Raw genomic sequence first — 12,110 nt, forward strand, 5'->3', positions numbered from 1 at the left:
GGAAGTTGGTTGTAAGAATGTCACCTCAGCACCCTCTGAGGAGTGGAAGGGAAGCCTGTATACGCCAAGAATGAGGGATCTGTGGCCCTCTAGATGTTGCTGGACTCCTCCCATCAGCCCAGCCCAGCCAGTGGTCATGGATGATGGGAGTTGTAGTCTGACAACATCTAGAAAGCCACAGGCTCACCAGTTCCACTGTTGTCAGAGCGGGAGTCAAACTCCTATCTGCGTGCAAAGTCCGTTTGCAGGGAAGCCTTACAGAATGAAATATCTGTTTTCAGTTGCAGATAGTGCCAATCTCTGTGCCTCAACTGCTGCCCCCATCCTTCTAAATCACATCATGCAAGTCTCAGCCACTGGAACACGCAACAACTATCAGCAAGTCCCCACAAGCCTCCCCAAAGAAGAAGGTATGGGAAGTTATAGCTTGCTGGCATCACTTGAATCTCCCTTATTCCACCGACCACCTGTCCCACCCCTCTCTCTCTCTCCTGTCTTCCTGGCAGTTACTAGTTTCCATGTTTGATGGTTTGGGCCAGAATCTACAAGACAGTAGCCCAGAAGGCTGTCCTTGATGGGCTGCTGGGAGAGAAATGGTAGCACTATATTATCCCTTGTCTCATGTGTCTCCCACCTCATAATGGCTACTGAGACACAGTAACGATTCCAATCTCTTTTTTGCTGCAGTTATCCAATAATGCTGCTGGTTAGATGTGTTTTATAATTATCAGGATCACAACAGGCAGTTTTCCTGAGGAAAGTCCCTACCAGAGCCGGTATTTGCTACTGAATCCCAGTTATTACCAGCCTCACACCACCAGTGATGCTGTTTGTTTTGATAACATTGTCCCTATCAGGATTCCTCTCAGTTTAACCATTTTATTTTCATAAAAATAGTTATTTTTTTAAAAAAACAACAACATTTAAATAGATAATATAACTCCAAAAAAAGGCCTACAGCTAGAAAATCTACTGTACGGTACTTTAAATATTATATAAATGCCAGTACCCATTCCAAGACGTTTGTGTTTATCATCAATAAGGCTCTGTGAATGGTTACTTAATGTAAGTGTCTGAGAGTGTCATTTTTTTTGTATTTTGTTTCCCTCTGATTTCACTGCTTACATTTCTCCTTCATGTCTCTCTGTGTTTGTGTCTATCTACAAGCTATCTATCTACTCTGCCAAGCAAAGATAGCATTTCATGCATCTGATAAAATGGTTGAAATATTTTGTGCCAGTGAAATGCTGTTATGCTGGAGAATTCATAAGCAGGTTGCTGGCAGCTTTGTTGCACGATGGATCATGCAATCTGCCGTGATGTGAGTTTCAACTAGTGCAACTGTTGTGTTGGGTTCCTATGTTGTGCAACAATAAAACTCACCTATCCCCTGGCACAAGAGCCCTGGCAGTAGCAGGTAGAGAAGGTTGGGTGTAGCCCAGGGTAAGTCAGTCTTGCTGCATTTCTCTTCTGCGTTGACCTTGGACTTGTGCCCTGAAGTCCTGCCTGATAGCTCCACTAGCTGGTTCTCCCCGAGTGGACTCATGTTTCTTTCTCCCTTTCAGCAACGCCAGTGCTGCCTACACCCCTTAGTGAAGACTCTGATTCCGACTATGAACACTATGATTTCAGCAGCAAACCACCTGTGCAACTGTCTACCTTCTACAGTGAGCATCTCACCACTGCCAGGCACACACTGCTTTCTTGTCAGAAACTTCCCAGCTTCTTTGGACCAAGCTATACATCCATGATAATTCCTCGTGATCCTTTGTGGTTCTACTTTAAGGGAGCCAAAAGGATTTGATCAGGACTGGGGGATGTTTAACTCTTTCCTTTGTGCCGTTTTCCTAATCAAAATTCCACCCACTCGCCCCCCCCATATATCCCAGTATATACACACATCCCTCTGCTTGACTAGCAGCAGTTTTGGAAGTCTGACTTAGATCAGTATTAAAGGGAAAATGCAGACAAAACTGCATGCCACACATTTGATTTGAATATTTAGTTAGGCTCTTTAAACACTTCCTTCTCCACCACTACTGTTCCTTGGTGCCACTTGGCCCACTGCTATTTCCCTAACTCCCTCCCTCCACAGTCCCTGAAGATTTTCCCACTGCAAACTTTAAAAGCAGATTAAGTGCAGGTTTTCTACCGAGAGATGCAAGTTAGACTTCTGTGTCCCACATCTATATGCCTGGGTTATTATGCAATCCACATTCAGAGGCAATTGAATGTTTGTTAGGATTGCATTTAGGAAGCTGAGTATGTGTCCAGTGTGTTTCTTCATTCCCACCCCAATAAAATCCCATCAATGGGTTCATGCAGGGACTGGGTAGGGAGCAGAAAATGCTCTGCAGGGACAGCCCATGGGTTCAACTGGCCCCTCCCGGCTAGTTGGGGCAAGGTTGGGAGAGAAGGCAGAGAGGCAGCAGGAGAGGGCTGGGGAAGGAGGGAGCAGGAAGGCACCCAAACAGACCTGAGGAGGAATTGTGCCCTTTTGGTGTGCCTGGAAAGGAGGAAAAAACCACAAAAGCCACAAGGGGCAAACCTTGTAAACTTTAAGAGTTGTGGGAACTTAGAGTTAAAGGATCTGCAAGTTTGCGGTTTCAGAGGTGTACATTTTGAATACAGCATATATAATAGCCTACTTTCCTGACAAATCAACTTGTTCTTCTAAGTAATTTGGTGGTGGGGTTGACAGAGATATTCTGTAGATCCTCCTACCCCTGTGTTTTGAAAGAAACCTCCTTCTCCCCTTCCCCTGCATCTGGGAGCTTGATGATGAAGTCTGTTTGGCCCCTGCTTTCAGATTCTCTTCGAAACCGAGTGACTGATGAAGACCCTCCCCGTTACAATTTTGCAATGCCAGCTATGCACGAGGAGGGGGACAACAAGCACCCCACCTCAGAGGCCTATCCACAAGCAGGTGAGAGCCTTTCTGTACCTTTCTGTGGGGGGGGGCATAGTAATTGTGATGCTGTTGCTGATTTCTTGTGCTGGATCCAGTTCCTCACTGCCATATGAAGTCCATGGTTTTCTCCAGCAGGACCTGCAGCTGAAGACAGTGACAGCACCTCTTCTGGAGACGCAGACTGGTATGAGAACATCCAGAAACCAGAGCAACAGGAAAGCCATCCAGGAAACGAGCCTTCCTTTGGAGGTGAAGCATAGAATTGTTATCAATGGAACTTTAATTAGTCAGCTAGCACATTCAAAGGTCATCGCAAAATAAAACAAGGTTGTATCTACTCTGAACGTCAGAGACGAGCACAAACTGATCCCTTCAAAAGTGAGGTCATTCTCTGTAATGAAATTGACACCATCTGGTAATTAAGGCTTTGCAGTTATGGAGCATGTGTGGCCAGGCGTTGTGTTACACACACGTTTGCTAATGTACCTGCATGTTAGATACAAAAGAGAGGTGCAACGTTAAAGAAAAATATTCCACATGAAACCATGCCTAGACATTTGATTCAAATTCAGTAGAGCTGACAGGGGCCATATAGCCTTGCTTGGGGGGGGGGGTCTGACCTCTAGAGTGCCAGGTGGCTATCTGTGGCTTAGACAAAATGGATTCCTATTGTGGGACAGTTAAGGGCTGTGGCTGCCACACATCCTCATCTAAATATAGGGCTGCCAATTACTGCAGGCCACAATGCAGGGCTCTAGTGATGGTCAAGCAGAGCAAGACCGCCTAAAGAGAGAAGCATGGGGGCCAGAGCTCTCCACCCTGAGAAGCCGATAGTTTTCTCCCTCATTACCCAGCAAGACCTCCAGATAGGCTTCACAGCTGGATAGTTAGGTCACCAAGCACCTCAACTTTCCCCTCAGCATCTTTTCCTTCTGAGCTTCTTCCTTCTTCTTGGCAGCTGACCTGAAATGCCCTCATTTCTTTGCTTCAGGTTCGACAGCTTCCCCCAGACCTTTGGTGAACTGCGAGGCTGGGCCTGGGAACAGCTCATTTGACAGCAGCAGCAGCAGCGATTATGATGACATGTGGGCCTAAAGGGCAGGGATGCAGCTGGGATGATGCCGCTCCATCTGTCGTCAGCAACGCCTCCATCAGAAACAGCCAAGGGTGATGGCAAGGCTGAGAACTGAAAGGGACCTACCTGTTCCCACAGTCTGGGTCTCAAGGATTCAGCATTTTGGAAGAAGACCAATTCCCACAAATATACGTGTGTGTCCAACTCCATTCCCAGGACCAACTAGAAATTTGTTGCAATCACAGAGCCATGTGTTTATTCTGCCTGAGATTTCCGACTTGTGCTATTGTGAGAATAACTGTGGGGGTGAAGAAAAGAACTGAGGCCTCAGATAGATTTCCTTTCCCCAGTTTGTATGGCCAGCCGGCAGTGTACTGTCACAAAGCAGTTGATACACTGACATTCCTACCGCCCCAGCAGGCTGACTTCTAGCTTCAAAATCCAAGCAGCTGAAGCAGAAGCTTCTGACAATAAGCACTGGCCAGTCCCCTTGAATGGTGGTACATCACCAACACAGACTTCCCCATAGCTGCTACCCAGGATGGATCTAAAACAAAGTCCTCGCTCTAGGAACCAGAGCCTCCCTGACAGTTTCTTCCTTGGGGAGAGCTCTTAGTTGAATGCCAGGCTTGGATAAGGGTGGGATTCTTTCATGATGGGATTAGTCAAGGCTGTTCCACCTGAAGAAAGCCAGAACTGCTGTTTCAGGGGCTCTGCTTTCTCCTCACTGTGGAGAATGGAGCACTGTTTGCCAGGACTAGCCCCACCTCACAGCAGTTTTAGCTTTCCGCCTGGGGCTTGTGAAGGCCTGTGAGCTCCTGAGATGAAAGGAGGACAGCAGTTCCTTCTGCTACAGAAGCAAATTTGGGGAAGAACCAGAGTTCAGCTGGCAGCAAAGAGCTTTGCCTGCAGTCAGGCCCAGATGCAGTCCTTGGTGTCTCCAGTTCAAAGCATCTCAGGTAACAAGGCTGAGAAGGACCTTGGCCAGACACCCTGGAGAGTTGCTGATGCTAGGCTAGATGGACCAACGTTCTGACTAGATATAAGGCAGCTTCATATATGGTCTAAGGCCAGGGCTGAGAAACCTGTGGGCCACCGAAGAACTCTGACTGTCAGCCATGCTGGCTGGGCTGATGGGAATCCTGCAATTTCCAAAGAGCCACACGCAGCAATGACAGCTGCTCTATGTGTCTGGGAGTATACTGTCTGGGTTAACTGTAAGCCCCCCCCCCCCAAGCACTTTGTGCTGCCAGGACCGGAAGCATCTAATGGCAGAAATGAATGTATCTGATGAAACCCATCTTCTATTTCTTAAGAGAGTTGCATTCTCCTGAAGCAGGGATCAAATTCTTATTACTCATCCCAGCATGGTAAGGTAGACAGTGGCACTTTTGTAACGGTGGCAATTTGAATATCTGCTTTTTATTCTCCTTACAGATTTTGGAATTGGAGGTGCAGCCTGCGAGGGAGGGGTAGGGGGCTGCTGGGCACCCAGAAGCCAGAATCAAGAGCAAGGGAGCAACTGCTGTTTGGGCTCTACCAGTCTCTGGCACTCGTTGTCTGTGAGGTTCTCAAGGGCCCTGTCTGGTCCCTGTCTCTTCCAGATCTTCATAAGAGGGTCTTAAGTAGAGCAACCCTAATTTACATCTATGCTAGAGCAGGGAGGCATTTCAGAGACTGGCTTGTAGAGTCATCAACCACATCCATTGCTATGCCATTATTGCTGCGGGCAGTGCGGGAGATGGGGGCAGCCTGTTTGTCTTCCCTCCCATTAACTACAATAGAGGGGGTTAATTGCACCAGCCCCAGGGGCTGCTGTGGAGCTTCTCCATTTCTGTGGATGGGTTGGGGAAAAGGTGGCATATCTATGTCCAACTTGCCCTGTTTCCACTCCCACCAGTGGAACATCTGTGCTCTTCACGGTGTGCCAGGGACATTCTAGCAATGTAATGCCATTCTGCCAGCAAACTTCTGTCTCTGCCAGCAGAGATACTTAATGCTATGCCACTTTCTAAGGCTCCTCAGCCAGCTCTAGGGTGGGGTTAGGTTTCTTCCCTTAGCACATTTCATTTTTCAACAAAGTCGTTTTAAAAAAATATTTTGATGTCTACGCATAAGAATGAAAAGAGTGAATGCAACAAACGTGTACCATGCATGCTATTTATTTTCTATTAAAAATATTTTTAATGCTGCATTTCATGAAAAAGGATTCCACGGCAGTTTACAACAGGACCAAATGATAACAACTGACAACAGAACCAACGATAAAAATACGCACAAAATTTAAAAAGAGAGAGGCAATCAAACAGCAACAAACTTAAAGAGTGTTAGAAATAGCAGTCGCCAATCGATAAAACTTAACAGTTAGCTAATGCAATCTGAAATTCGAAAAGGTTTTAAGCTTCCATGGAAAGAGAAGAGGGAAGAGGTTGTGTGAGTCTGTCCTGGGAATTCCAGGAATTTGGAGCTTCTACCAGAGAAGCCCTGCTGTCACTGGTGGTCAACGCTTACCCCATATGCACTCAGCAGGGAGACGTGATTGGCTGACTCAGGGGCAGAGTCTGATTAGCACTGAGTGGCATTTCTCTTGCATTTAATGCTCCTCAGGCCAGCACATGCTGTGTCCGATATTTGCAAGAAATATAACTCCAATCTTTAAAATGCTCAAGATTAGATCCAGGATAAGTAAGTTGCACTTGGATCCCTTTAGAATCTATGCAAAACTAACCATGAATTTGTTCCCACTGAAATAAATGAGAACTAAATTGGGATTCATTTTACATATTCCAAAGGGATCTAAAGAAATATAAGTATTTGCAAAATGCATGATATGATTTCTAGAATGCACCCATTTCTCCCCCCTTCCTCTACATGTCTCTCTGAAACAAAGCCCCAGCCCTGATATAACAGATGTGACAATGGGACTGTAAATGCCTGGCAAAGAGAGTTACTCCAAATGAAGAGAATGCTCAGTAATGCCAGCGGATAAGATTCCCTATGGACAGGGAGCAGATGTCAAGTCAGTACAAATATATATACCTTTTTCAAAGTTGCATTCCAGAACAGAGCTGTGCTCCATATCCCCCACAGCAGAAGCACTGCAGACTCGTGATGCTGTCCAGCATAATAATATACATACTGCCTCACATCTATTTATGCTGAGCATCACCTTTTCCCCCAAGGGAGAGAGTCTCTCCACTAGTTAAGTCTCTTGAGATGATGCACGGGAAGGATCTGTGCAATTCAGAAGGCACTGCTCAGAAGAAGAAGACAAAGAAAAGTATTCAGAGGCACAGAACAACCCCCTCCTCTTTGGAGTTTAACAATTCATGCATATTGATGGGATAGGATTTTGTGCCCACTTCTGAGATACTGATTCAGTGCATCAGAGTATCATAAAGTGCTATGTACTTCCTGCACTGATTCCTCCATTGCCTTGGAGATCAGATTGGATGCCCATGCAATCCAGGACACTGTCTCCAACAATAATCAGCAAATTTCCTCTGGGGAGCTCATAAGCAAGAGTCCCTTCTCTTGTTATGTGTCCCCGAGTATCTGGTAATCAGAGGCACACTGCTTCTAAACATGGAAGATTTATTGAAAATGTGTGGTGGTGCTTAAGATAATCCTCCACCTAAAGCAATTAAGTGCTTTATAGTGCATTAAAAATTAAGCTAAGGGTAGGATTCAATTAAGTTTTACTCAGAGTAAACCTACTGATATTAATGGGCCTAACTTAGTCATGGTCATTGATTTTAGTGGGTCTCTTCTGAGTCAAATGTAGCAGAACGCCACTCTGAATTCTGAGATTTTGGGTATGGTTCCTTTCTCCCATTGTAGCAGAGTCTCTTGTCCTGTGATGTCCTGCAGCCCGTATTGCCACCTAGTGGTCCAGGTTAAGCCAAGCAACTTTCGTTGCAGAACAGCATTAAGGCTAATTGCCCACCTCTGCTGATGACAAGGAACTAGACACTTGGTACAAGATGATCATGCTAAATTGGGTGGGGCTGCACCAAGTAGGAGAGATCACTCATTTTGCTGTGTTGCTACTTTTGAGAATAGCACCCAAACAAGTGCTGAAGCCATTACATACAAATGGAGTTAACTTCAGTGCATCTGAGCTGTTCTCCACATGGGCTGCCCTCAATTGATGTTGTCAGTGGGGAAACATGGTTGCCAGCCCTCAATATCCCAGCAAGTATATCCATTGCAATCACAAGTGTTGTGCATGAAATGACATTTACCCAGCAGTCAAACCACAACATTTTGCTCCTGAGAACATGCAACACTTCCCCCAGCTAGTACGTCCATTGCCACTGCAAGAACTGTATGAGATGTGATTGTGCAAGCGTTGCAGATCCCTACATTTTCTATTGGCACTGGGCTGGTCCTAAGCTACTGCAAGCACTCCAAGCAACTGATGTCTCATTTAAACCAGGTCTCTTTGTTTCCAGATGAGTTCATATAATGCCAAGGATGTGTGGCCCAGACAGGCATTGCGTTAGCATGTTAACTCTGCACACATAGCAGGAGAGCTCAGTTTATATGAGACGTCAGCTACACAATACACTGTACGGGTCAGTTTTCCTAACCCTCCTGGTGTCACGTTCAAATCGATTGCGACAAGTTGACACTGCAGGAATTTACAATGCAAAGTGCTGCCGTGGCTTGGTGATGGGGAGGACAACTTCTGCTATAATTGGTCATTTGCGAATCTGAGCTCATTTAGATGTAGCAAATCTGAAATGGCCCATCGCCTGGCACTGAGATTTGACTTTTTAAAATGACGCCCAGCTGACTTAAACGTCAGGCTGTGTGAAAACACTGACGCATGCCTGATCAGAGCTCGAGAAGCTAGAAGGCATATTTCAGCTTATAACAAGGACAGGACTCATTCAGGGCTCACGTTGCTCTACAGAACAGTTGGCAGACTGACAGGGGACTTCAGTGAAGCTGGGTGCTACATTACCATTTCATACGGCCACTTCCAATTAGCTTGCTTTCCAGATTTCTCAGTCAAGGACAGTGTGAACATTTTTAGCCTAGCTGTTCCTGCTGCTCTTCCCTTTGCCACATCAAATGACATCTTAATGACGGAGGAAATAAATAAATGAAGGTTGCCTCTTTCCACTTGAAACTCAACTCCTGATCTGTATCTCCTTCCTCAAACCTTCTGCCCCTTTTTATCATCTCTATCTGCGGGTTACAGTTTCCCTCCTTCGGCTCCTTCATCTCCTGTTCTGTGTGCTGGATAAATAGGTTATTTCATTTGAATTAAGCCTATGCACCCACCTGAATCGATGGCATCTACCAGATCGTTCTGTAAGGGTGTGTGCATGTGCGCACGTACGCACGTACCAGAAGAGGGAGGGAGCCAAGGGCAGGGTGTTGAGAAAAGGCCGCATGTGTGCAAACCAGCTTCAGTGGAAAATTCACCACCTTGTGCCCCACATCCTTCAGCTGTTTATCAGCTCAGATGGGTTCTCATATAGACTGAGAGCAAAAGAAGCTTTGCCCCCAAACCACAAGCCTGAGGAAGAGTTGAAATAGAAACAAAGAACACCTGCAGCCCAGAAAAGTAAAGGATAGGAAGTGCCCATTCAAAAACTCAGCATCACCCACAACCACCAAGAAATAGGCTATAATAGGCTATAATACGGTTCTTCTCTCCAATGATGTAAATACCATTTTTACATTGCTCTCAACTCTCTCAGACACACACCTCAAATATAATTACATTTTTTCATATGTGGTGGGAATGTAAGAAGGTGAAAAGCTTCTGGGAGTTGATATATAATGAGTTGAAAAAAATGTTGAAATATACATTTGTTAAGAAACCAGAGGCCTTTCTCTTAGGAATTGTTGGTAATGAAATAAATAGAAAGGATTATAAAATTTTCCAATATGCAGTGACAGCGGCAAGAATATTGCTGGCCCAGAATTGGAAACAAGAACAAATACCAACGTTGGAGGAATGGAGAACGAAGCTGATGGACTATGCAGAACTTGACAAACTGACTGGGAAGATCAGATACCAACGAGATCAAAGATTTATCGAGGACTGGAAAAAATTAGCAGATTATTGGGAATGTATAAGTGATAACGAAATAACGTTAGTGGCATTTAAAGAAGCTCTGTAACAGAACAAGAAATATTGCAAAAAAGTAAAATATAAGAGGGGGGTAAGCATAAAGGTAATATCAAAATTTGGAAATGTGTATCTAAAAAATTAGAATTTGAATGATTGGCAGAGAAGCTGAAGGAAGTCAAAAAATTGGAAAATTTATTGTAAACTGTTAATGTGGCACGAATGTATGGAAAATTAATAAAATATATTATAAAAAAAACAAATATAATTACAAGCTAAAAAAGGTAAAGGTAAAAAAGGTGAAGGACCCCTGGACGGTTAAGTCCAGTCAAAGGCGACTATGGGGTGCAGCACTCAATTCACTTTCTGGCCAAGGGAGCTGGTGTTTGTCCACAGACAGCTTTCTGGGTCATGTGGCCAGCATGACTAAACCACTTCTGGCACAACGGAACACCATGACGGAAACCAGAGCACACAGAAACGCCGTTTATCTTCCCACTGCAGTGGTACCTAATTGTCTACTTGCACTGGCGTGCTTTCGAACTGCTAGGTTGAACTGCTGACATGACCCCCTTATGTATTGTGTTAAACTATTCCACACGCCAACAAATGGTTGCCTCATTGCTTATCTTTAACATATGCAAACGTAACAGGTCAATACAGTCTCAGTATGACATGGAATATTATTATTTTTCCATTTCTTAGCAACTTATGTCTTAACTGCCGAGAGGAGGTTCCACACCATGGACAGGATCCAGCGAGTGGTGTGCTGCCTGGGGATAATGGGAGTTGTAGGCCCCAAAACATCTGGAGGGCAGTGGCGTAGCGTCGGTTGTCAGCACCCGGGGCAAGGCAAGTAATTTGCGCCCCCTAACCCGTGGATTTGCGCCCCCTAACCCGTGGATTTGCGCCCCCTAACCCATGGATTTGCCCTAACCCCAGATGTTGCGCCCGGTGCGGCCCGCCCCCCCTGCACCCCCCACGCTACGCCACTGCTGGAGGGGACTGGGTGGGAGAAGATTGGCCTACATCATTCTTTCAATTGTACACACTCTCTTTTATTAAACATACAATTATTAGTTCTGGTAAATAAGTAATTACACACATACACACTACACACACACATATAAAGCAACACAGGTGCAATATCCTGCCTTAGGTAGAAATCATTTTATTAAAATCACTCTGCCACCTATTTTAAAAATAAATAAATTATATATCTTTATAACTAATTCATACAAGTGTTTAATATCACATTTCATTTAAAAAAATCATTAAAGTTTAAGTATGGATGCAATACGTCCAGGACTTCCCGAGCATAGCCAGAATACAGCAGTCGGAAACAGTGTCCAGGCGGGCAATGTCCCATGTCAGAAGTCTAGATTTTGTTGAATTTCCTTAAATATAGCTCCAAAAAGCTCAACAACTTTGGGCAAAACTAAAAAAAACCACCTCTAGCACTTTGCCAAAGTAAAATCCTAAACAACTTTGCCAAAAAAAGCTGAACAACTGTTGTGTCTGGATTTTCACTTTCTGAAATACGGCAACCCTAGTTTATGTAATATAAGATATTCAAATGTGTTTTCATATTATCTATACAGGATATATGCAAAAATAGACTTTTTAATTAGAACAAATAAGTCTCATTCCAGACCCTCCAAGTGTCCCTATTTTCCAGGGACAGTCCTGGATTTACAGAAGTCATCCTAGTTTCTGATTTGATCCTGGAATATCCCGCTTTTCCTTAAGACATCCCTATTTTCACTGGAGAAATGTTGGAGGGTGTGGAGTAGGATGTCCCTACTTTCATTGGAGAAATATTGGAGGGGACATTTATTTTCATTGGAGAATTGTTGGAGGGTGTGGAATAGGATATCCCTATTTTCATCAGATAAATCTTGGAGGGTATCAGTTTTATCTAAGACATTATGCTGCCTGAGGTGAAGGACAAAATTATGCCCTCACACCCCAGTTCCACAAATGGAAGCTGGCTGCACTGGAAGTCAACTCTTACTTTAACTGTGGTGATGGGACAC

At 44.7% G+C, this 12,110-nt stretch overlaps 1 protein-coding gene across 3 annotated transcripts in view; it reads left to right on the plus strand.

Moving 5' to 3' along the window:
* The window catches only part of CD6 (CD6 molecule), a 38,447-nt gene extending 32,267 nt beyond the window's left edge, over positions 1–6,180 (plus strand). For 2 of the 3 annotated variants that reach the window (XM_083575047.1, XM_083575049.1), the window contains exons 7-11: positions 282–410; positions 1,566–1,667; positions 2,810–2,926; positions 3,047–3,160; positions 3,903–6,180. In XM_083575047.1, the coding sequence (XP_083431173.1) occupies positions 282–410; positions 1,566–1,667; positions 2,810–2,926; positions 3,047–3,160; positions 3,903–4,006 (566 nt within the window). In that variant the 3' untranslated portion in view covers positions 4,007–6,180. Of the gene's footprint in view, positions 1–281; positions 411–1,565; positions 1,668–2,809; positions 2,927–3,043; positions 3,161–3,902 lie in introns of all 3 variants that reach the window. The other variant, XM_083575048.1, reaches the window with a different exon arrangement.
* The last annotated feature ends 5,930 nt before the right edge of the window (positions 6,181–12,110 follow it).

The sequence above is a fragment of the Podarcis filfolensis genome (assembly GCF_964270895.1).
Source record: "Podarcis filfolensis genome assembly, chromosome: 1".
In the NCBI taxonomy this organism is placed as follows: Eukaryota; Metazoa; Chordata; class Lepidosauria; order Squamata; family Lacertidae; genus Podarcis; species Podarcis filfolensis.